This window comes from Suillus fuscotomentosus (assembly GCF_016647785.1).
Source record: "Suillus fuscotomentosus strain FC203 chromosome Unknown F5891scaffold_61, whole genome shotgun sequence".
Lineage (NCBI taxonomy): Eukaryota > Fungi > Basidiomycota > Agaricomycetes > Boletales > Suillaceae > Suillus > Suillus fuscotomentosus.
The window spans coordinates 40,108-63,676 of NW_024539573.1; the positions used below are offsets into that span (position 1 = coordinate 40,108).

General features: G+C 46.3%; 8 protein-coding genes across 8 annotated transcripts; 2 read left to right on the forward strand and 6 right to left on the reverse strand.

Moving 5' to 3' along the window:
• Nucleotides 1-1,381: 1,381 nt before the first annotated feature.
• F5891DRAFT_1193659 (uncharacterized protein) lies at nucleotides 1,382-1,867 on the forward strand (the record flags this gene model as incomplete). The annotated part of the gene is made up of 4 exons (XM_041367794.1): nucleotides 1,382-1,399; nucleotides 1,454-1,600; nucleotides 1,659-1,674; nucleotides 1,725-1,867. 4 exons carry the CDS (start codon nucleotides 1,382-1,384, stop codon nucleotides 1,865-1,867), a joined length of 324 nt encoding a protein of 107 aa, XP_041221422.1.
• Nucleotides 1,868-2,814: 947 nt separating this feature from the next.
• On the reverse strand, nucleotides 2,815-3,724 carry F5891DRAFT_1250415 (uncharacterized protein; the record flags this gene model as incomplete). Its single annotated transcript, XM_041369883.1, has 4 exons — nucleotides 2,815-3,207; nucleotides 3,279-3,367; nucleotides 3,435-3,579; nucleotides 3,626-3,724. The coding sequence occupies 4 exons, from the start codon at nucleotides 3,722-3,724 to the stop codon at nucleotides 2,815-2,817; spliced, it is 726 nt and encodes a 241-aa protein (XP_041221423.1).
• Nucleotides 3,725-4,862: 1,138 nt separating this feature from the next.
• Nucleotides 4,863-7,287, reverse strand: F5891DRAFT_1250424 (armadillo-type protein; the record flags this gene model as incomplete). The annotated part of the gene is made up of 11 exons (XM_041369884.1): nucleotides 6,581-7,287; nucleotides 6,411-6,481; nucleotides 6,330-6,384; nucleotides 6,243-6,274; nucleotides 6,128-6,190; nucleotides 5,927-6,016; nucleotides 5,657-5,870; nucleotides 5,494-5,599; nucleotides 5,372-5,443; nucleotides 5,153-5,314; nucleotides 4,863-5,104 (listed from the first exon to the last, which is right to left on the reverse strand). The coding sequence occupies exons 1-11, from the start codon at nucleotides 7,124-7,126 to the stop codon at nucleotides 4,863-4,865; spliced, it is 1,653 nt and encodes a 550-aa protein (XP_041221424.1). The 5' UTR covers nucleotides 7,127-7,287.
• A 3,141-nt stretch (nucleotides 7,288-10,428) lies between these two features.
• On the reverse strand, nucleotides 10,429-11,004 carry F5891DRAFT_1193662 (uncharacterized protein; the record flags this gene model as incomplete). The annotated part of the gene is made up of 2 exons (XM_041367795.1): nucleotides 10,429-10,547; nucleotides 10,608-11,004. The coding sequence occupies 2 exons, from the start codon at nucleotides 11,002-11,004 to the stop codon at nucleotides 10,429-10,431; spliced, it is 516 nt and encodes a 171-aa protein (XP_041221425.1).
• A 1,003-nt stretch (nucleotides 11,005-12,007) lies between these two features.
• Nucleotides 12,008-13,321, reverse strand: F5891DRAFT_1250426 (uncharacterized protein; the record flags this gene model as incomplete). The annotated part of the gene is made up of 5 exons (XM_041369885.1): nucleotides 13,017-13,321; nucleotides 12,931-12,957; nucleotides 12,776-12,858; nucleotides 12,449-12,593; nucleotides 12,008-12,394 (listed from the first exon to the last, which is right to left on the reverse strand). The coding sequence occupies exons 1-5, from the start codon at nucleotides 13,101-13,103 to the stop codon at nucleotides 12,008-12,010; spliced, it is 729 nt and encodes a 242-aa protein (XP_041221426.1). The 5' UTR covers nucleotides 13,104-13,321.
• Nucleotides 13,322-13,818: 497 nt separating this feature from the next.
• F5891DRAFT_1193664 (uncharacterized protein) lies at nucleotides 13,819-15,380 on the reverse strand (the record flags this gene model as incomplete). Its single annotated transcript, XM_041367796.1, has 7 exons — nucleotides 13,819-13,999; nucleotides 14,049-14,293; nucleotides 14,350-14,481; nucleotides 14,537-14,665; nucleotides 14,724-14,804; nucleotides 14,854-15,030; nucleotides 15,084-15,380. 7 exons carry the CDS (start codon nucleotides 15,378-15,380, stop codon nucleotides 13,819-13,821), a joined length of 1,242 nt encoding a protein of 413 aa, XP_041221427.1.
• A 1,891-nt stretch (nucleotides 15,381-17,271) lies between these two features.
• Nucleotides 17,272-19,786, reverse strand: F5891DRAFT_1130448 (uncharacterized protein; the record flags this gene model as incomplete). Its single annotated transcript, XM_041364534.1, has 9 exons — nucleotides 17,272-17,547; nucleotides 17,618-17,982; nucleotides 18,035-18,299; nucleotides 18,357-18,401; nucleotides 18,466-18,532; nucleotides 18,609-18,713; nucleotides 18,771-19,030; nucleotides 19,116-19,520; nucleotides 19,574-19,786. 9 exons carry the CDS (start codon nucleotides 19,784-19,786, stop codon nucleotides 17,272-17,274), a joined length of 2,001 nt encoding a protein of 666 aa, XP_041221428.1.
• A 1,393-nt stretch (nucleotides 19,787-21,179) lies between these two features.
• F5891DRAFT_959520 (uncharacterized protein) lies at nucleotides 21,180-21,680 on the forward strand (the record flags this gene model as incomplete). The annotated part of the gene is made up of 3 exons (XM_041375660.1): nucleotides 21,180-21,321; nucleotides 21,375-21,502; nucleotides 21,561-21,680. Coding segments are annotated over 3 exons (390 nt in total), but the record flags the coding sequence as incomplete, so codon positions are not given.
• Between the last annotated feature and the right edge of the window lie 1,889 nt (nucleotides 21,681-23,569).

Genomic DNA, 23,569 nt, shown 5'->3' on the forward strand with positions numbered 1-23,569 from the left:
CCTCTCTGCAAAGAATACAGATGTGGATGAAATCAATACGACTATTCTTGAATCATTCCCCGGAGATAAAGCAGTCTTCACCAGCGCAGACTCAGTTGCTGAGAGGGAATACGACTACATTCCCACAGAGTTCCTTCACACTCTCACCCCATCAGGCTTCCCTTTGCACAAATTGGAGGTCAAAGCAGGTGTCCCTCTCATGCTTCTGCGCAATTTAAACCCCACTGAAGGCCTCTATAATGGAACTCGCATGATTCTCCTGTCTTGGACCACTCATGTCCTCAGGTGTCGTATTCTTAGAGATGGAGTTGATGCAGCCCACCAAGAGAATCAAAATACCGTCCTCATCCCCCGCATGACCCTGGATGCCACTTCTGAAGACAACCCCATTCCCCTCAAGCGTCGCCAATTCCCTGTTCGTCTTGCATTTGCCATGACAATCAACAAGGCGCAAGGTCAAAGTGTCAAGTGGGTTGGCCTTAATTTGCGGACTCCTGTCTTCAGTCATGGACAGCTCTATGTGGCTTTGTCTCGCTGCACTCACCCAGACAGAGTGTATGCGATATTTCCGGAGCATGAAGAAGGCTCAAACACAACCAATGTAGTATATACAGAAGTGCTTAGAGGACTCACAGATCGTATCAATGATTGATGTACTTATATATATATAGAGAGAACCAACTGATCTTATGTACTATGTACTTTTAGTTTTTTTGCAATGCTGCTCAGAAATGTACCTCTTCTTCGAAATCTACTATGATTGAGGTGTGATCTTATTCAAAATGCACAATTTATTAGGATGCAGCCTTCAGAAATATTATTAGGATGAAGCTGAGGCCAGGGAGCTTAAAAAGAGCGCGAAGCGCTCTTTTTTTGCGACCTGTGCCGAAGGCAGAACGGGTGTGGACTAGTAAGCATGGAATGGGCTTTCGCAAAAGTAGTTCACGTGACTCCCATGTGTCTCACATACTAGGCTCGCTGACAGTGTTTTACTGTGAAGGCCGAAGGCTTGAAGCACTGCGTATACAAGGACTTTCTCAAATACATGCCAGAGTAGCGCCTGAGTGCAAAATAAGGAGCCCTCTGGGCGTTGTGTGCATTGGACCCGGTGATAATTCTCACTGCTTGTAAGGAACCGTCCGAAAATTCAACGAGTATTAATTGACAAACAGCGGGACGAGAAACAACTGTATCGACAAGATTTTGAAAACAACAAACGGTTGAGATAAATTGAAATCGGTCCGGGAGACGGCGGTGGACTTTGAAACAAGCCCCCACGCCGAAAAAGGAAATCAATGTTATTGATTTCACCCCTCCGCATCGTATCGTGCAGAAATCAGTATCTCAACATCGAATCATAATCGAAAGACTTACCTGTACCATGGCACCTCAGGATGAGGTAAGAGGTCCATCGTGGTATCCGATTGTGTGCCTGACTCTGACGGTGGATCAGCGTTGCTGCGGTATCGATCGCGCAAGGAAGATAGTAGCCGAGAGGAGGGAGGCAGAGAAGGAGAGGCAGAGGGAGGCGAAGAAAATGAGGAAACGGGAGATGGAGAAAAAACGGGAGAGGGAGAGGGTAGAGGACTCGGGGAGAAGGGTTAGTGTGATGTTGAGATGGCGGCGTGGGCTGTCGAATATGTTGAAATTTTGGAAAGGGCGATCGGATTGAAGGTTAGTATCAATATCAATATCAACGCAAATCCAGCTGAGGACATCGTTAGTCACCCCCCCTCCAACCAACACAATCGACCGTGTTAGTCACCCCCCCCTCCAACCAACACAATCGACCACGTTCAAGCTAACGAATAGTCACCCTGTCTCTCAAAGCAAAGTGCTGGTTCTGAAGTCGATAGATAGCGTGTGATGGTTTCAGAACTGTGTAGCGAGGGATGTTCTTCACAATAGCTTTCTTGATTGTCGCTTTTTTCAATGTCATCAGCAACCCGTTGTAGAAATAACAATACTACTAGGAACAAATGATGCTCCTGGCAGTATCTATAAATGTTGATAGGTCGCGCGTTGCCTAGTCTGCATTGCTTGAGGAGACAAGTGCGTTCGACCCTAAAGGGGAGGTGAGGACAGCAAAGATCTAGAGGTATGCGCGGCAACGCGAAGCGCGAGAAAGCGCAGGTGCGCGCAAGGTACGAAGGCGCGGGAAAGCGCGCGCGTATTAGCACGAAGCGCGGGAAAGCGCGCGCGCGTAAGCGGTAATAAGAGAGACTAAGCTTAAGTGATAATATGATGCAATATAAGAAAAGAGAGATGCAAAGTGTAGACAAAATGGAGTTCTACTATGTACTGCTAAGTAAATAGTGGGTGATAACTAGTAAGTTAAAGGGAAAAAGTAAGGTAAAGTGTAGTATGTACTGCTGGCGCTTATATAGCGCGCCTAAGCGCGGTCATGCGGAGCCGAAGCACTACCGAGTAGGTATGTAAAGATATATATGAGTGAGAATCCATGATAAAAATAAAGGTGGAACTATGCTAATAAAGGAAATGGAAATATACGTACTAGGGAGCTTGGTGGACAGTGGATGGATGCATCTGAATGGCTGGCGCTATAGGGCGCGCAAGCGCGGGAAAGCGCGCGCGCGTATACATCGCGAAGCGCGGGAAGTTATGCGCGCATGGCGTGCGTTGTGCGGGAAAGCTGCGCCTCATATAGGAATCGCTGTGGACAGTACACAGAGTGGTGCTGCGAGTTGGTGCTGTATACTCCCTAGTGGAAACTGCCATATCACGCCATGAGAGGCATGATTCTCTACACCGTTCGATTTCTTTGACAGATATACCTTCGCTAGCCCCCCGGGCTTAAGACGTCCATTCTCCTCTCGCAGCCGACAACGGTGGGGACACATTGTTCACATCCCAGATATCGACTCTTAAGAAGCTCTCGCCCTCGTTTGCCGCCTTCCTGCGCACGCTCAGTTTGCTGCCTGACCGAGTAGGTGCTGCAGCTTGTGCACTAGAAGTCGTATTGAAGTTGCGCTTGAAATCTTCGACATCCATCCAAAATGCCAAATTCTCTTCACAGAAGTTCGCCTTCAGGAAATTACGGAAGAGAGCGCGATATGATGGTTCTTCCAGGATATATTTGAGACGGTGCAGTGCACTCAGGGGTCGAGCAGGCTCAATTCTCGCGCTCCAACAAGCGTGGCGGCATCGTGAGACGTGAGCCAGTGGAGTTGTCCGAGAAGAGAGAAACTGGCTCGAGATCTCAGGCCCCCTTCAATGTGAGCCACGGCTTCACTCCTCCTTAGTCCAGAATCGCAAACCTGCATGAATGTGTAAAAACGAACGTTGATAAAATACCAGTACGCACCTTTTAGCGGATGGACGTGCACTAGGACATCGACGTCAGGACCTATGTTCTCTGGTTGCACACATGGAGCAATGACAAACTACAGAAAAAAGTGGAACTTGTCACTCACAATGCATTGCTTGTAACAGCCGCTGCTCATCAATGAAGGGAATCCTAACGATCGCTTCCCATGCTTGCTTCTTCTCACTTAGGTCTTGCTCGAATTTGAGGGGGTAGAAATCCAATATCGGTGAATTTGCGTCGTACATTAGATCCTATGAGTGATTAGTCTAATGCACGACACAGGGCCACTCAACGTACTTGATATGCTAATGAAATGTGATCCGTGCTTGCGGGCGGGAGGACGCCCATCAGTTGTTCGAAAGGCAGATATTTACCCAGCTCGAATGCGAACAACATGTCGCCAAGGCCGCATAAATCTTGAAGAAATCGTGAACGTAGTGCAATGAGGACAGAGAATGCGAAACATACCAGATATCCGTGGTGCGTAATTGTCATATCCCGTATTTCCGACCTACATCCGATAATATTCCCACGCCTCATCCGGACCTTCGGATGTGCTATCCATGTCTCCAGTACCCATCTGGATCCCTGCACCTCTGCACATCCACATCCGCATGTCCACGTCCAGATCCCTTATCCTTCGCAGCTAGCCTGCATCATTCATCCTTTTCCCATCGCCCTAATGCCACATCCTATATATCCACGCATCTCATCCGGACCATATCCGATCCGGTCCGATCCGATGTATAGATCCGTTTCCTATCCGATATACGATAAGCTTCATAATTCATTTCCTGTGCATATAACGTTAACACAGCCTATCCGGTATTCCTTGTTACCGGTACCTCGGTTATATCTATTACCGGTATGCTTACTGATCCGTTAACCTATGTTCATTTCCGACTCGCGTTTGTCAACCTTTGCATATGCTTCATACATAGCCTCGGACTCTGCTTATTGATCCTTCCGTTATTTCTCTTAGTATATAAACTCGTGTATATGTCTTGTAGTACCTCAGTCTGAATATCATATTAGTCCTCGCACTAGTCTTCACTCTAAGTCCTCATATCAGTTCTAGTCTTCCAACTTAGTTGATATCCATCTCAGGCCTAGGGAGTTTCTCCCTAGGCCAGAGCTCCGCTCCTCCACTCATCCGAAGTTCCGGAAGTTTGTCCGGAAGTTTCCCACGGTCCTCCGGACCTATTCTGCTTCGGACTTTGTCCTTGCAGCCTTTCCTCTGTTTGCTTCTACTCAGGACAAGTCCTGAGTAGCCATTACACATATCCGTATCAGGACGAAACCTCATTGTAATTTCCGGAAGTTCCTCCGGAACTTTCCCGCACTCATCCAGAAGTTACTTGCACCCGTCCGGAAAGTCCTTCCGAAGTTTCCCGCGCCTTCGGATGTCCTTCGGACGTCTTCGGACTTTCCTCGGACACCAATCTGAAATTAAGGGCACATACTCGGGTAAGGGGCGCAGCGCACGAGCTGAAGCCAAGCCCCTCAGAATCAGTCCTACCCTTTGTGCATGGTCTTAACAGTAATGGTAATTGTGAAACCAGCCCCATGAGGCAATCCCGCTGTAATAGAGGGAGAGCTCCAAACTCTGGGCGAGATAAGGTGCAAATCGGCCGCCAAGTGTCGCGCAATAGACAACGAGTGTGTCGAACACTTGGCATTTCTCATCGATAGTCGAAGTGCGGATTCCAACGATATGATCATCCATCGAGATGGTCTCCCAGCCTTCTCGCGTCTCGCCGACATCGTCTTCATCATCTGTGTAGCAAGGTAAGTGGGTACCGTGACCCGAATGAATGACATTACCATAAATAGAGACATCGGCTTTTGCGCTGGCTGCGTTCAGTAGTGGAGGCATGACTACAGGAAGGAACGGCTCGAACTCGATGCCGAGAGCTTGGCAAATTTTAGCCCAAGTAGCAATTAAAAAGGTGGGCAGCATGGTGTCCGAGGGATCGACAGGAGAATCTATCATACATGGTAAACGGTTATCGAGATTTGATTTGAAGGCAGTCAAGGACGAACTTTGGATTTTGATTAAAAGCTCAATAAGCGTATTTGCGTCAGCGCGGAAAACCTTACGTCCAACGGCAATTGCTGACAAGGATCAGTCAAGGAAACTTGCGCTGATATCAACTGTTTCTTACCTATTAAACCAGCACATTCCATGGCTTTCGCACATAGCTTGTAATGGTCAGAACTGTTGGCGTTGCGGAGAACATTTAAAAGAAGAGGCATTATGGAGGCATAGTGCTGTTGTATATGCAAGCGTCAGATAAACAATGGATACGCAAGACTGCAATATAATACCTTAGCAAATGTTGCCTCACTGGCGTCAGCGACCATAACAAGAGTTGTAATAGCTTGTTCTTGAACATAACCTTTGACTACTTTGCCATCCTCAGCTCCTGGATTGAGCATCTTGAGCAGACGCTCAACGATCGGGTCCAAATAAGGAACAAGGGTGTCACGTTCAACACCTTCACAAAAGTTGATCAGGGCAGCAGCGGCATGCGAGTGCACACTAAAATAGAGGATCAGGCAGAGGACAAGTGACAGAATCAAGGATGTAATAGTCACCGAGGTTCTGGCGCTTCTAGTGTTGGGATCAACACAGCGAATAATTGCTTGTGGTAGCGATCTTGAATGATTTCCTTGGAGCACAAGCATCTATGAGGATCATCGTGGCAGGGTGACTAAACTTACCTCCAAATTAGTACATAGTTGACCACTGCATCAATCATTAAGCGAGGATATCATGAGATAATAAAAGCAATGTACACGGATTGATATGCGGCATACCGGACACATGGACGTGTGTCCTTGAACATTGGAGTAACGAGGCTGGGAACACGATCAATGAAAGGGACCGGACAATAAACTGAAGAATGCGCACTTAACAACCTTCCCAAGTTCCATTTGCATCACCTAATAATAGACGAATGAGTGGGCCTAGGCTTTGCCATAAATAAACCAAATGAACCTTGTTCGTGCCTTCGGCTATGCCTGCGATAGCCATCAGGCCAGCGTGCCTCAATCTCCAGTCGTATTGGCGAGCATTGACAGAATATATTGGAACACCAGAGGAAGTGCTGCTTTACCTCCAAGAGCACAGGCCACCCTATCGAGGGATTGCTCGAATACATGAGGATAATTCTCATCTTGTGCGTCCTCTGAGGGCTAAGATATTTGAGTTGGTGAAATACTTGGAGAAATGCACGATAAGTATCTTACATCAGCTTCGAGCCAGGAATCTAACGTGTCTTCTGGTAATTCCCCCATGCCCTCTAGAGATGCTCTTACCATAGCCGCCGTCCATCCTTCCAAACGCTTCGCCAATGCAGGCTTAGCCTCGGTAAGACTTACCATAAATTCTAATGCAGCTTTTCTGACCAACTCTTTCTCCTCGTCCTCTGTGACTTCGTCATTGCCATCTGGAGTCCGACTGCCAGATCCGCCGGGAGGGAATGTGAAACTTGATGTGCCGGGGAATGGCTTAGCAACCGTGGGTGTTGGGCCTGAGTCAACGCTTGGCATTATGAAACCACGCAAGAAAGACAGTAGGGCATCCATATGAGGCACAAAGAGATTAGGATGAGATGAGCATAATAGCATCAGCGAGCTGAGGAAGGATTTAAGGTGAATGTTGGGAAGGGAAGGTAATGTGTCTAGCATTGAATAGAGTAGCGAGAGCGAGTGTGATAATTGAAGTTGATCACATGCAGTAAGGTAGGACACAGAGGCTCGGAGAGCAGCAAGCTGAACCTGAGCACTATCCATTAATGCAAATTAATTCGACTGGAGGACTACGTACGTCCACACTTTGAGAGTCTTGGAGACCTCTCCGGAAAACTGTCAGGACAGCATCTGTCTGGAGATCCATTACGAGATTGGGACAACCAGAAAACAGCCTAAAAGCGCATTATCGGAAGCCAGCTTCACCTGTCTGCATCATAGTACACCCTGCTTCTGCAACCCTGTTCTGCAACCCGCAGTGTGCAAGCTCGCCCTGCACATGAACGTCAAGTTCGTACTAGTGGAATATATACGATACATACAATTTGGGTAGCAAAGGAATCTGTGGTACCAGAGGACGGGATGAGGTTCACCACAAGCATGCGAAATAGGTCAAGGCCTAATGATCCAAGCCTTTCTACAAATTGATTCTGTGAATGCCAGTTTGAGCTAATCATGACCAGTACGGAGCCCATCGCACCTACCAGAATAGCAACCCGCGAGCCTTCTCTGAGGGTGCCTTGAACTTTTCCGCTGTCTACATAACTTCCTAATTGATAGATGAACTCCCGAGCATTGACAACTTGTGTTGTAACGTATACTCGAACACTGGCTATGCGGTTTTTCATGTCTTTCGCCAAACCAAGACAATTGAACAAGCTTTTTAGTATCAGGCAGCGAGGGCATGGACAAGAACCCATGTCCTTAATAGTCGCGATTAAAGCTCTGTAAAATTATGATCCAGCCGATAACTCAATAATAATAGAATGTACTTCTCCAGATAATCATCTTCATTAGCTCCGCGTATCTTTCACCCGGAGGTGAGCACACCCCAGGGAGTCCATTCGCCACGCTTCCAGAGTAGGTATTCTGTTTTTTTTTGGTTTGCCTTCTCTCCAACCCTTACACCTTTGGGGTATTTCCCCATTGATAGATGAGCTTACAAGCCGGTGCGCACCACCATAGTTAGTTCTGAGAGTCTCTGATCCCAGTTTTCAGACTAGTTTATGTATCAGAGCCTTGAGCATAGAAAAGTTCGAAAGTCTCACCTATGATATGAAACTCTGTCAAATCAACGAATCTTGATGTGATAGTTTGAAAGGCCACTTGCGAGCTGTTGTTGATGTTAACAATCTGAGTGATGGTATGGCCTAGTAGTGAGGGGTGAAGAAAAAACTTGGATAAGTCAAACAATTATGGAGTAGTCACGATGAGATTACCCGATGATCCACGATATGCCACCGTGAGGTAACTGGAGAAAATCATCCTACATCGCGACTATGCATCTGCAAAGGAATCAAGAACTATCAGTGAAAGATGTAGATCGATCCAGTGCAAGAAATCCTCTATCATATTCATGAGGTAGTGTTAACTACAGATCATGATGGAGGATGGCTGGATTTGCCTAGCGTAAAGCACCTGAGGGTAGATGCAGAGTGCCGTCGGTAGCATAGTCAATTAGATGTTCATCGTTCAGAGCAGTGCGATCGCAGCACAAACAATGATATACAAGCAAACAGAATTCACACATGCTCCTTGCACACCCGGCGATGGCCAGCATTGGCCGCAGACTCGAGACTCCGTATCATTGAGGAGCTGTGACCGTAACCCAACATCAAAAGCACTAATAGTAGTAAGTACAGCTGTAAGGTGTATGAAAAATTGATCCGATGTTCGAATGACTTCTATATATTGAAAGACCCTTCGATCAACCTTGACCCAGAGGCCGTGGGCTGCTCCTCCGACAAGTCAGACAACCACGAACTGAAATTGAAGTCATCTAAGTCCGGAGTCTGTGTTAACTCCATCATCTGCGGTTGCACTGTCATCGAGGGCACTCAATCACTCATTTGCACGAGCGGTGACAAAATGGAAATTGGGCATGGTATGCTTAACTCCCCCGTCGTCACAGGTACGTAGATTGGAATCTGAGGAGGCAGAATTTTCAGCATCTTGTGCAGGGCCTGACTGCAAAAGTATGAGCATGCTATGGGTGTTCACCGTAGCAAAATACTCATAGCCCATTGTGATGAAGACCCAGTAAACGCCTCTCGAATGGCTCACGATGTATATCTGTCTGAAGGGTATATGCCATCGCATTCGTAATCAAGTCCTGCTCGCCCGAATACAACTCAGTAGAGTACTGCAGCGTGTTCTTCGATGCGGAGGGTTGATCATCGGCATGCCGATCGATGACATACCTGATCTGAAGATCATACAAAAGGGGTCAACGAATGGAAACCAAAATATACTTCACTCACTGCTGTTGCTGACCCTGAGAGCATGTGAATGGTCGTGGTCGACATCAACGACCTCATCTCTCTGTCACAAAGCAGGGATTTCTTGCTTTCATACCAGTGCGCCATATGAACACCTTGGACAGCTGGATGTGCGAACACAAGCACGTCGGTAGATGTCGGAGTTTCCTGTTTCCTGTTTGCCGTGTAGATAGTATCCGAAGGGCTGTGTTGGATCGTAGAGTTCTGCCCTTTGTTGATTCATATAAGACTTGCAGTCCTCACCGGACATCTGTGGCGGCGGTGTAGAAACAACAATACAATGAGGAACAAGGATGCTCCTAACTGTATCTATAAAATGTTGTGAGGTCGCGCGTTACCTAGTCTGCTATTCTTGAGGAGACAAGTGCGTTCGACCCTAGGGGAAGCGAGTGCTGCGAAGATCTGGGGGTACGCGCTTCAGCGAAGCGTGAGAAAGCGCAAGTGCGCGCAAGGTACGAAGGCGCGGGAACGCGCGCGCGTATTAGCGCGAAGCGCGGGAAAGCGCGCGCGCGTAAGCGGAAATAAAAGAGACTAAGCTTAAGTGATGATATAAAGCAATATAAGAAAAGATAGATGCAAAGTGTAGACCAATAGACTTCTACTATGTACTGCTAAGTAAATAGTGGGTGATAACTAGTAAGTTCAAGGGAAAAGTAGGTAAAGTGTAGTATGTACTGCTGGCGCTTATATAGCGCGCCTAAGCGCGGTCATGCGGAGCCGAAGCACTACCGAGTAGGTATGTAAGGATATATATGAGTGAGAAACTATGATAAAAATAAAGGTGGAACTATGCTAATAAAGGAAATGGAAATATACGTACTAGGAAGCTTGGTGGACAGTGGATGGATGCATCTGAATGGCTGGCGCTATAGGGCGCGCAAGCGCAGGAACGCGCGCGCGCGTATACATCGCGAAGCGCGGGAATGGTGCGCGCATGGCGCGCGTTGCGTGGGAAAGCTGCGCGTCATATAGAGATAGCTGTGGGTAGCGCACAGAATGACGCTGCGAGTTTGTGCTGTATACTTCCTAGTGAAACCTGCCATATCACACCATGAGACACACGAGTCTCTACAGCGGTTCGAGGTTGTATAAATGCACAAAATTTTCAGCTTTTTTCGCGAGCGCTCTGCGATTCTTGATTAAGGCATTGATTATACAGTCTTTGAGATATTTGCTGGGTAGCAACACTGTATTGGTGCGTATCAGTTCATGCTACAATGTGCGCAGGGGTAGTTATCAGCACGTACTACAATTGAATTTTATATTAGCCTGAGAGATGATCTCAGTGACGCGGGTGTCCATGTTGGCCTTCTCATCTTTGGTGTTTCTGATCCAACCCTCAAATACACTGTCCATAATGAGGCGCTTTTGTGCCCAATGGACAGCCAGTGTTTGTGTTGCATCATAGTCCTTCATGCTAGGTTGGGGGACCTTTAGAGGACATTGAGGACCCTCGGCATCGCCCATCATGCTGGCCGATGCCAACGACGTGGAGGGTTTTGAGCTCGTGGTGCTACGTGCATATGGACTGTATCGGGAGGAGCCTGCTTGAACAGGTGTCCCCCGCCGTGTAATACTGGCGGGATTATCAGGCTCGTATTGAATGGGTGTAAACGTCTCAGTCGATGGTTCAGAATCATTCATGGTGAGATTGGGGAAAGAACGAACATTTACGTTGAGCTAAATAGTCGAAGATTAGTTACATACTACTGCGATTGTAAGGCTGGCCCTCAGTCACCTTGCGGTGCTAATGGTTGACTCGTGTAAACTTCGGCTATCATATACGAACTCTCGAAGTCTTTCGAGGGTATCATGGGTGCAGGCACCGCTAGGCTGAGAGTCAGGGGGTCCGTTGATTTACGATTATGATCTTTGGAGTGTTGTTTCTGACCAATAGAAATGATGTTGACATGGTGTTAGAATCATCCTCAAAACAATCAAAGTGCGAGCATCTGACTCACCAAGCCATACGATTACGGTGCTGGCCCGCGATCGACATTTCCGACTTGGTCCGATGAGACTTAGGAATTCGATTATGCCCCTAAATCAAAGATGTGCGTTTGATATAACACACTCACCATGCGGCAGTTTAAACAAGCCTTCTCTGAGGGTGCCTTGAACTTTTCCGCCGTCTACATAACTTCCTAATTGATAGATGAACTCCCGAGCATTGACAACTTGTGTTGTAATGTATACTCGAATGCTGGCTATGCGGTTTTTCATGCTTTCGCCAAACCAAGACAATTGAACAAGCTTTTTAGTATCAGGCAGCGAGGGCATGGACAAGAACCCATGTCCTTGATAGTCGCGATTAGAGCTCTGTAAAATTATGATCCAGCCGATAACTCAATAATAATATAACGTACAACGATGTCGACTCGAACAAGCGGGTGTTCTATTACATGTGTTCCAGATAGCGAATGACGACCGAATCAGTAAACCTTCAGGGCAATAGGCTGCGAACTTAACTTTGACAAGTCCAAATCCGTAGTAGTTGGATTGTGTGATACCTGTCATAGTATTAGTAAATATTCTTTGCGAAATAGTCTGACAATGCAATTCAGAATATTGAAGCCAATACATTGAAACCGAACTACGTACAAGGCACATGATGTGGTTAAGGAGATAGTGATGAGCGCAAAATAAATTATACATCCGAGTCATCGGACTGCGGGCAGGCTGAGCTGCCACGCGATGTTGCGGCAATTACAAGTGATTCTTCATCAGATAGGCTTCTGTACCAAAGCCTGGCATTGCCAGGGTCAAACCTAGAATCTGTATTCCCTGTCGCCGTGACCCCCTGAGCCTCGAGCATATTCCGAATGGAGCCAATTTGCATGTCAACTCCACTCAACTGTGTCTGGCACAGCTCGGTTTCGTCTTCGAGGATAGACTTTATTAAATCAAGTTCACGGGAGCGAAGGCATTGGTAGTGGATCCTCGCGGCAATAGCCTGGCGAGTTATCCGAGAGAGCTCAAGCATGCGCTGGTTGAGGTAGTTTGTAGCATCGGTGGAGGCGGCAGTAAAGTTCCACTTTGAAAAAAATGAGGATTGTACTTCCCAAAGCTATGACTCAAATGGACATACCGTTGTGTGTAAGGTCTTTAATCTCTTCATCGGCAAGTCGCAATCCTCATCACGCGTGCCATTTTGATATAAGGCATACTGAGCGGAACACTTATGGGAATCTTGAACAAGACATTTTCCCAAGTTGGCACGGCTACCCCATTGGCTGTGAAATGTATGGTCATTGACAGACATAACAGGAGAGCCAGTACTTTTAGCTGGGGAGCTACTGGGCGCCACAGATGTGGGAGGTGAGGATGTCATAGTTGATTGGGGTTGTCTGGACGTACTACGTATGAGCTCACATTGAAATGCTATAGACGCTGAGGGCGTGATTGAAAAACAAACCTGGGATTGGTGTCAGAAGAGGACAAGATATCGCTGCTCTTCGATTCAGACTCGGAGGAGCTGCTCATGGTCTTGTGGGTGACCTGTTATACAGTGAGAAGTTTGAAGAATGCTGTTGTGCACAGAACTAAGTGACCGTGCATGAGAAAACTTACATGCTTGAGGCTCTTAGTAATATGCCCCTACCCCCACCGTATGAGCTACACAGCAAGACAGTTGGATGCACCTGGGGTTAACCTACAATAGTTGTAAATAGGATAATTTCAGATTCAATGCAGTGCAAAAAGGACCATGGCACCTCAGTACTATTAAATCTGATGTGCGACATTTGTTGTGACACTCAAGTTCAGTTTATCGCGGTGTTTGTCCCACGGGCAATGTAGTTTGAACCTGAGGACATCCTCAACTTTAGCCGCCGGTTGCAATGTTATTTTTATCCAGGGAACGAGGGTGATTGCAACCTGATTACCAGTTGTTCCAGAACATGAGGGCCAACGTGCTATGTACTATGAAATTTAATGGTTATAGAATTGATGTGAATCACAGAGAAGCCTTTGCTCATAAAGATTAGCTTAACAGAACTAAGTAGAGTTGGTCCTCACGCTCAGATCAGCTTAATACTGATTATTGAATGTCATTTATCTTCGTGCCCATATTCGCACAGTACTGGTCACCAATTAGTGTTGATCTTCATGCCTAGATTCGCACAGTACTGGTCGCCATCTAGCGTTGATCTTCATGCCTAGGTTTGCACAGTACTGGTTGCCATCTGGCATTGATCTTCATGCCTAGGTTTGCGCAGTACTGGTTGCCATCTATCATTGATCTTCATGCCTAGGTTCGCGCAGTACTGGTTATGTCATCTTAAGAGCCTGAATATCATTCCTCATCTGATGTCAAGTTGTCAACTTAGGACATTTCTGTCAGGCTAATAGCTTTGCAATCACACAGAACTAATATTAAAGAAACTAGCTATAGGGTATTGAATGTCCAAGTCGAAATTCTAATGAAGGTGTCGGGCCCATGTACAACCGCTGGCTCGCTCAAATGAGCCTCAAAATGTCCTCCATACTTCCCAAGCCATTCTGCTTCGAGGCAGCAGCGCCAGTGGTAGAAGACGCACTGCTGTAAGCCTCCAGAACAATGATGTCAATCATGAATGGATTTTGGACGACCGGCCTCTGGTAGCGATGGGTGTCGAGTTCGATGGTATGGTTGATATATCTGAGGCTAGGTCAGCTTGATGTGCAGCCAGACAGTCAGACAAACATACGCAGTCCAGCCTGGTGTCCCCCAAGAATCTCCCCACTGCTTCTGTCGCGCCTCAAACCACATTTCAACTTTGGACCAGAAGTCCTCACCTTTGGTGGTGCGCCCGCCTTGGCCGCGCTTGCGCTTCTTCTTCAGTGGTTCTCCGATAGAAGGGTCTTCAGCATCTTCTGCACTCGGTGATGTGAGACTCTCATCTTCATCCTCTGCCTGGTCAAGCAAATAAGGGTTTTCATATGCAAAACGACGCTGAAATTTGAAACAGTGAGAAAATTTGGCGGTCATACAGTGGAGAAAGACCATACTAAGATAGCCAAACGGGCGCGGGTTGGATGTCCAAGGTCCGAGTTCGCGCCTGCCCGACGGAAATGATTTGAACAGTCATAAATAAAGTCGGATAGCGTGCTTGTGTCATCGCCAATGACACTGTCACGTAGCTGCAACAAGGCAATCAGTTGAGAACCGAAACAAATATCAACCACTTGTGCGCACCAACTCGCAAAATGAATTACAGATGCTAGAACACTGACATTTAGTATAGATCATCAGGAAATGTTCCCTAGCTGGGTTTCCATAGATGTTTGTGAGTTTGAAGGCCTCACGATCTTTATGTAAATGATTCTGTGGGATTAGAAAATAAGCATACAGCGCTATCTAATAACTCACTGGCAGGACTTACCGCAGCATCAAAATGAAGTGTCATGAATGTGATCCTGTTAGGATCAAAGATAAGATCACCTGCCACAATGCGTATGTTCATCTTTATGCTTCAGATATTTGATAGATGATGGTCCAAGAAGATTACTTACTCGTTGCTCAGGACTAAGTGAAAATGTGGTTTTGAGACGGATTTGCAAATCTGCAAGAAGGTGTTGTGTTGATTGGTGAGAGGCAGCAATTATGCGCTGTTCCTTGAGAATGCAGAATATACTGCCAAGGAGATAAGTTCTAGTCGCAAGGTCAGATTTGCTCAGTCCATGACCGAGCTGCAATGCAAAAAATGTCAGCATGTGGATGAAAAATCAAATTATTGATGTACCTTGGCAAAACCATGTAGGTTTTTCCGCAAGTCCTGTTCTGCATCGCCAAGGCCAAATTGGTTGGCGAGTGCGTCCACAAAGAGGGCGGACAATTCATTTGCGAATAGATTTGGGTCAATTTGTGGCTGACGTGAACTTGAAGGTGGGGATCCAGGAGTGCGTAGGTAGGCAGAAGGGCTCAGCAGCACGCTCGAAGGACTTCCTGGCTCGGAATCATCGAGTGGACCAGATAAATGGAAGTGTGATAACGCCCATGGCTGAGAACTGGTAGGCGGAGTAGAGAAGTCGAAGGACATATTTGTAGACTGGGATGAGTGACAGTGAAAATGAATGACGGACTCAAAGGCAAGTCGCTGGAAAGTGCTCTACTAATGAAATCAGATGCTCATTGACACATTTATATAAAAACTCAGCTTACATTAGTGGATTCCATGCGGTATTAATGATGGCCTCAAGGCATATTTTCGGTTTCATTGTTGTAATAAGGATCATGTTTGGTGGTAGTCGGCGCTGCAGCAAGGATGGCCTCAAGGTATAATTTCAGTTTTGTTGTCGTAATAAGGATGTTTGGTGGTAGTCGGCGCTGCAGCAAGGATGGCCTGAAGGTATAATTTCAGTTTTGTTGTCGTAATAGAAAGGATGTTTGGTGGTAGTCGGTGCTGCAGCAAGGATGGCCTGAAGGTATATTGTTGTCGTAATAGTAAGGATGTTGTTGTCATAATAGTAATAAGGATGTTTGGTGGTAGTCAGCGCTGCAGCAAGGATGGCCTGAAGGTATAATTTCAGCGTTGTTGTTGTAATAGTAAGGATGTTTGGTGGTAGTCGGCGCTGCAGCAAGGATGGCCTCGAGGTATAATTTCAATTTCATTGTTGTAATAAGGATCATGTTGGATGGTCATATTAGTGAACCCTGCAACCAAACGGTGACACCGCATATTAGCAACAAGTATTGGTAATCAACTAAGAGCGGCGCGTACAGCAGATGATATTAATATGTAGAAGGAGATATGATAAAGAATATTATGCACCTGGGTACTGGGTCATACTTGTAAGTGCAGCAGATGATATGTAGAAGTGAGAACCCGCTCCTGGTTACTGAACTTGTAATACAGACCGGTGTTGCTGTAGTGATCTATTAACTTGTCGGCCTTGAGCACGTGGTCCATGTGCTGCCACTATAATAGATGTCTTGAAAGCTCCACTATTAGTGGTGTCATTGCGTGTCTGAATCTCCCTTGCAGCACCCTCGAGGATTGCGAGGTTCATATCTTGTGGCTGAATAGGTACCCGAAGGCCCTGCATGTGCTTTGCGTCTCGCATCTGTGCGGTGTTGAGAACAAGGTCATCAGGGTCCCCAATGTGATGTATCATAGCCTTAGCTTTTGATGTCTTCGCCCGTTCTTCGTAAACAAATTCAACATCAGAAGCCAAGCTCGTGCATTTGTGTACTCGGCATTGATGCTGCAGATTGGCTGCACACAAAATTTTCTTTCATAGAAACAGAAATTCAGTGACTGATGACTCGTACAGATGAACCACCAACCTCGACAAAATAGAGCAAAAAGCCACCATGTGCCCTGACTGCGGGAATAGAGTAGGATGCTGCCGGTTCGCCAACACTTCCGCGTTCCAGAAGAATCGCATCTGGACGCAGAAGGTTATCTGCATCCGAGCCTTGGTGCTGGATAATTTCTTGAATACACCCTACAATTGGAGACTGCTCTGCTGTGCCATCCGCTATGAGAACCCAATCTCCTATCTTACAAACATCCCCATTGAAAAGCACCATAGACTTGCAAGTACAGAAATTATATCCTTTGAGAGTGTCGTTTGAGAGTGATCGAAGTGCATTCGGAAAGCATTTCCCCGTCTCAGTAGTCAAGTACGGTTGGAGTGGTAGGTTGTTACGAAGGCACTGACCTAAAGATACTGACCCTTAGTATTGTATTTCTCAAAGTTCGAACTCGTGTAAAATTGAACTTTACCGTATTTTTTAGTGTCAGAATGTGTGTCGAGTCCGAGGTAGTCAGTAATGATATTTGGCCATTGAACAAGTGACAATGGACCCTTTCCAACAACTTTGACGTTTATGGCATCTGGCGGCTTGTCTGATGAGGGATTAGAGGCTTGGATAAGATTGGGAGAATCAGAGTGAATGTCATTTGTATTACTATCATGCATGAGTATTCATGCCCCCGAGAGAATATGACGAATCCGACTTCCATGGGCAAAAGAACGTGCAATATCCCGAGAAGGAGCACGGTGGTTTGAATGGATACTTTTCGCACGGATGACAGCATTGAAGGACTCAAATGCCTCTGTCGCAAACAAAGCAGCTGGCCCAAATCGTCGAATGTGGTCAACGACGTGTAGTAGAATATGAAATTTAGGCTTATTGAACCATCGGGGAGTCCACCTGGCGGTGCACGCAAGAAAGTTATTGATCGATGTTGTAAGATTGCGCTGAGATGATAATAATGATCAGATAATGTGAATATCGGCAAATAAGACTGAAAAGTATTGTGCTACATACTAAATGTTCCATGGAGTCTTCAATTTCAGGCTGCCAGATGAGTGGTATTAGGTTTGATAACGCAACCCAAGTATCATAGCATTCTGTGGGTACCAAGTCGTGAAGGATAAATGGTGCAACTTGTGCAATAGCACGAAAATCACGACCAACAAGAGACCCTGCATATTGAACAAGGGTGTGACCAGCGAGATGGCTGAGTCCAAGACCTGAGACATCAACAGATGATAGGTGAGTTTCTAAAAGTTCACACTTCAATTTGTCTTTTCCGATTCTCACAGAGACAACGTCGCGCCAAAGGTATTTGACAAATCCAAGAAGGACTGTATGGAGGATTTCCACAAGTGTGTCGGTGTGAGGATCAATACCTGAGATATTATTGAAGTCAATCCTATTACACTGTGAAAATGGTTGAAAGACCTTTGATTCGCCACACAGGACTTATGACATTTTCAGGCAGTGTCTCTTTAACTCTATCAAGCGCTTCCTGTTTTGCCTTGTTACCACCCTGGATTTTGCAGTATGATTCAGCTAGGCGATTCAAGAATGAGTCCAGAAAGGTGTCCTTGATGCCCATAGAAGTCTTCCTTTGTTTGATCTGGGTCTGATTCCCGACTGTTGACGCATGAGTGAACATTGACTTGAGTTCAGCGATAGTTTCATTCTTGTGACGTGGTTCTCCTATCTAATATCATACTTCATAAATGAAAATATATGCAAGACCATTCAGATTTGTTATTACCTTTACAAACCGCTTAACCCGTGTCACCATCTCCTCCATGGTCTCCTTTGCTCAGTTTCCGTGTAGATTTCGGAGCAGTAGTATAGGCTTCAGATTCACTTCCACTAACCTCACCAACACTATGGTCAGTATCTTCAGGCCGTGCAGCAGCTGCTCGTGCAGGATTGCTCTCCACACTTGCATTGTGCCCCTTCACTTTACAAATACGGCAAAAATATTTTCCCATTGACCCGATATGACAGGCCATCTCACTTTGCATGGGGATTGTCCCCGAGCAAGGCCAAGATGGACGGGATGACAAGAACATACTCCTCGTGGACACAGTCCCAGGCCCAGATGCCTTGCTTCCATGATTCCCTAAATTTTACCAGCATCATTATTTCCACTTGCCTGCTCACGACGAATCTTACTCACTCAAGTTGGTCTACAATACCATCCAACATTTCAAGTGGAGGGGCAAGATTCAATGTACAAAGAAAATGGATGCTGTACTCTCGGTGGACTTCTGCTTGTGGCAATCCTGCAGCTATAAAAAGAAATGAATTATGTTTGTTCCACTTCTTCGATAAGTTTCCAGATGTGTCGTCGCAGTATAACCAGAGAGGCATTGCATATACACGAGCACCTGATGCCCGAACATGCCATTGATTGCCTTCTGAGGGATTGGTTAATGTCTATGGCTGCAATTTGCCATTAAGTTCACTGTTCAACACCTAAACATATATTTGCAAGATGTAATAGTTGAAGTGATAAAATGACTCTACCATATATTGAGTTTGCACGAGGTAGACCAGATGTTGCTTCGCTCGAATCCCAGTTTCGGAATGATACAAGAAGATCATCTTCTGATACCTCAAATGAACGAAAATCTTCTACAACCCAACCGCAATCCAGTTCACGAGTGACAGGCCGCAATGACCAAGCTTTAGTGTACATCTTCCCGCCATGTGTGAACCACCGAAATGGAATGCAAGCTTGGCCACTCGATAGTAATGCAGGCTCGAAAACAAAGAAATCTTGGTTGTGCAGTCTGACGACAGGCGTAAGCAGCTCCGGGTCAAGTTCCTCAAGCCAACATGTAGCTTGTCGAGCTTCGTTCAGTTCCACACCAGTATCTTCAGGGTAGAAGTGTAACAGTGGCCGAACGCGAGGATTCATCATTTCCTTCAAACACAACTAAGTATAGAATAACAATTACATTTCAGCAATGCACACACCTGCCAAATAATGTCAGGCAGCGAGTTAACATAGTACCTATGCCCAAGAGCACCTTCATAAGGGATTGAACGGATACCGCATAATCGTTGAATAGCGTCTTTGATAAGTTTGACAGACTTCACCGAAGGTACATCGACTACATTGTTGACCCGAAGTAGCCAGAGTAAAATATCAATCTGTCGTTCTGAAAAAACAGAGCGTGGAAGGTGCATGAGAATATCAAGTGTGCACGTCTGATAGAACACCACTGGATCAACAACAGTTGGCAGGTTGATAGACTGACCTTACAATCTTATCGGGCCACGGAAACCATTCCTCATTCACGATTTGATGTTGAAAACGCTTTCTATCACTGCCAGTTCCAATAGCAGCATCACCAGCCTGGTTATCATCTGCTCAAAATGTCAAAGTGAGCTGCATCCTGTGTAGTTAGAGTAACATACCATCATGCCATGTCTGCCCCGTAAAAACTTCTTCATCTTCTGATATTTCGGCTCCCTGATCATCTGAGAGGTCATCGTCATCTAAAAAGTCTCTTAAACCTTGCACGATCGTTGCCTTCGTGACCGAGTAGTCGCCAATGTAGTCTGCTGAATCACCCAGCTCAAAATCGGGAGTGCTAGCCATGTCATCGAGAAGACAACGTAGCTCGACGATGGAGTTAGATTGAGCTTCAGGTACAATACCATTCCCGCAATGCTGCTGTCCTCTCGAATGATATTTGACTGCATCTTGATGTGACCGGGTCCTCTCATGCTTCTGCACCGCTCGCCGATCATGGGGCTTATTGTCCTGACAAAGGTTGCAGACCCATTTGTTCGCCTTAGCAGGTGTCCAAACTAGCAAAAATTAGATACTAGCTATTAGTTGTGAGCTTATCTAGATCACTGCGTACCATCAAGGTGGGAGAATTCTCCATCAGGCATAGTAGGTTGAGCAATGGGCCTGTTGATGAAGTGATTATTACACTGAGGATAAGCAGAACAACCTGTGCAAGGATATCTGTAAGACACCCCACATATAAAGTACTTACAAGGCAGAACTGTAGAACAATGTTGTTTCCAGTATGTGCTGCTTTCGGCCGTAGTGTGGTGACTGAACAAGGCTGTTGATCCAACAATTATTGTGCTGAGAGTGTATGGAGAGACTGCCGAAGGATAACTCAAGGACGCCCTCTGCAGATAGTGCCTATGGGGTGCGGCCCTTGTTTGGTGTTGTTCCCAGGATAGATCACTTATGGCCGATGGACCAAACAGTTTGAACCTGAGGTTAAACTGGCAATGAGCCTGAGGCCCTACGCTCGGCGGCTGCCAGGCAACTCAACATTGGCACTTCATTTTTGTTTATGCTTATCCGACAGATCTTGTCCTAATTCAGTACTCAGTCTTTATTCAAAACAGAACGGTGCGCAAAATTTATATATATACTGAGCGTGAAAAGGACCGGTTTAACCACAGGTTCAACTAACTTCTTACTGTGTACTTGAACATGCCGAGTGCTAGTCGTTTCTTCCCCACAATCGACCTTGGTCTTGCCAAAGGCAGGAGTATTTGAACAAAGATCGTTCAAACTGCAGACTGAACCTACCCCGAAGGATCCATCATAGTAAGTTCAGCGACTCATGCGACTCTCAATTCCCAGTATGCTGCATCACTGAGAAACATCAACCAATGTCCAACTGGCATGTGCATCACTCCTTCTGTGGAGAGCACCCTGTTGTGGGACGCCGTTCTCTTTGTGCACAAAGGTCAGTATTCTTGATACTTACTGGTGCGCCGTCCGGTTTCATATTATTGTCAGGATACTACCAGGATTCTGTGCTGAAGTTCACCATAATGTTTCCCAAAAACTATCCTGAACGACTCTCGATGGTACGGTTCTTGATGGACATTTCCATCCCCTGGTCGAACCCCGGACTGGAGCTTACAGTCCTGCACCGCGGTTCTGACCATGGAGGTTTGTGACCTTCTGCTATAGGTCGACTAGGAGCTAATGCGCGTGTCTAGACCCAAAGAGCATCAGATACATCATGTTCTGCATTTTGTGAAGAGCACGTTCAAGGAGCCCACTCTAGAAGGCACGATACCCTCGTCGTTTGCGATGTAGCCGCTCTCTGCTGCCACAAATGTGTTAGTCTTCAAGCTAGCTGTCTCCGCTACCGTGACCAGGTTGCAGCAAAGCAATGCTTACCTCGTACATATATCCTGAATTTGCCCACCAGTGTGATTGTGACTTTCATTCGTGACACTCCAGTGCACGATGATCAATGTTTTGTACATGACAGACTTTTGTCTTCAGGTACTTACATTTATTCCTAGGGACATCTATTGGTATTCATGTATGAATATATAGGACTAAAACAATTTGCGTTATTTGAAGGAATTAGAAAGATAGGAGGTCATCGTCATCGTCCTCGTCCTCGTCCTCATCCCCTTCCAAGCCATGATCTCTCTCTCTCTCATCTTCACCGTGACGCTCCAGTTCCTCGTCGCTAAACTCTTCATCGCTCATTTCATCATCGTCATCATCCTCACCACATCCGTTCCAGCCTTCATCATCACCGTTCTCTGCATAGTCCACATCCACCTTGTTCCTGTCGCCCACAGTATCCATGGTGTTGCTTGGTGAGTCAGGGCCAAGACAATCCCTGATAATTGTCCTCATCATTACCGGATGTCCTATGCCAAAGTGACCATAGCGCATGAACATATCTCGGTCAGCGAATCTGTACAAGGGGTTGAGGATTGATATGCCATGAGAATGGAAACCAACACTCACATGCCAATGTAATACACTTCCCAGTCATCTAAGTCCCCTTCAGGACGTGCCAACGATTTCCCGTGGCAAAGCGAGCTTACACCATGTCCCAAAGCAAAGGCTGGGAGCAAATGTACTCCTCGAATAACTTGCCCTGGGTCAAGAAAACCAAATGCATCTGCGTCGTATTCCTCCACGAATGCGACTTTGGGAAGACGCGCATGTCTCGTGCCACATTTATGGTACTGTAACGGGGCCAGCCACCTAACCCAGAGAACTTCAATGTGCTGCTTTACCGGCTGAGCTTGGTCATTGAGCCATGTCTCCATATGGTATATTCCCAATACCCGGGCATACCAGTATGGGTGGTCGGGCGTCGTCTCTCCTGACATCACCATGATGTCTGCATGCATTCTAGGGTTTATGGTGTTGTACTCACGTCTCATGTCATACGTAGTGTAATGCACTTGCATAGTCTGGACGGAGTGAATCGTGTTATTAGGAATTATAACTGAGTTTCACTCTTGATCCGTGAAGGTGTGGTCACAGTAACTGATGTCGAGTTTGCGCAACCGATAAAGGACGTGGTCCCTCAGTTTTGGCATGAATTTCTAATCACCACAGTGAGTAAGGCAATTTCAAAATGGATGCGTCACTTTTACCTTAAGAGCTGGATCACCATCATGTTGTCGGATGAATGTGAATAGACTGACAGGATGGTGTTGATAGGAAGCGATATGGTAATTCTTTCCAGAGGGGGGGACATTGACTGGTGGTTGAGTAGGGAGGGGGGGTGTACCCCCTGCTTCTGCAACCCACCGAAGCATGCGGCGCCTATGCTCGTGCTTGGCTAATTGTGCTGGTGTGTCCAGTTTACTGGTCAGTGGATAGAATACTTTCAGAGCTCGGTGTGCAAGCTCGCCCTGTGCAAGAACGTCAAGTTTGTACTGGTGGAATGTAGGCGATACATACGATTTGAGTAGTAAATGAGTCTGTGGTCCCAAAGAATCGGATGGTTCTCACATAGTCCCCCATAGCGTGGAACTTATAGGTATTCAAATTAAACATCTTGACCCTTGGTCCAGTTGATTCTGGGGAGACGCCATGAACTTCGGAGCGCTGAGCAGACCTTCGTTGACGAGCCGCCTTCTCTTTTGGCAACTCAACGGCATTGAATGCAGCACAGGTAAAAGTCCAAAACTTCCGCAACTGCCGAGAGAGTTTTTTGAAGGTTTCGT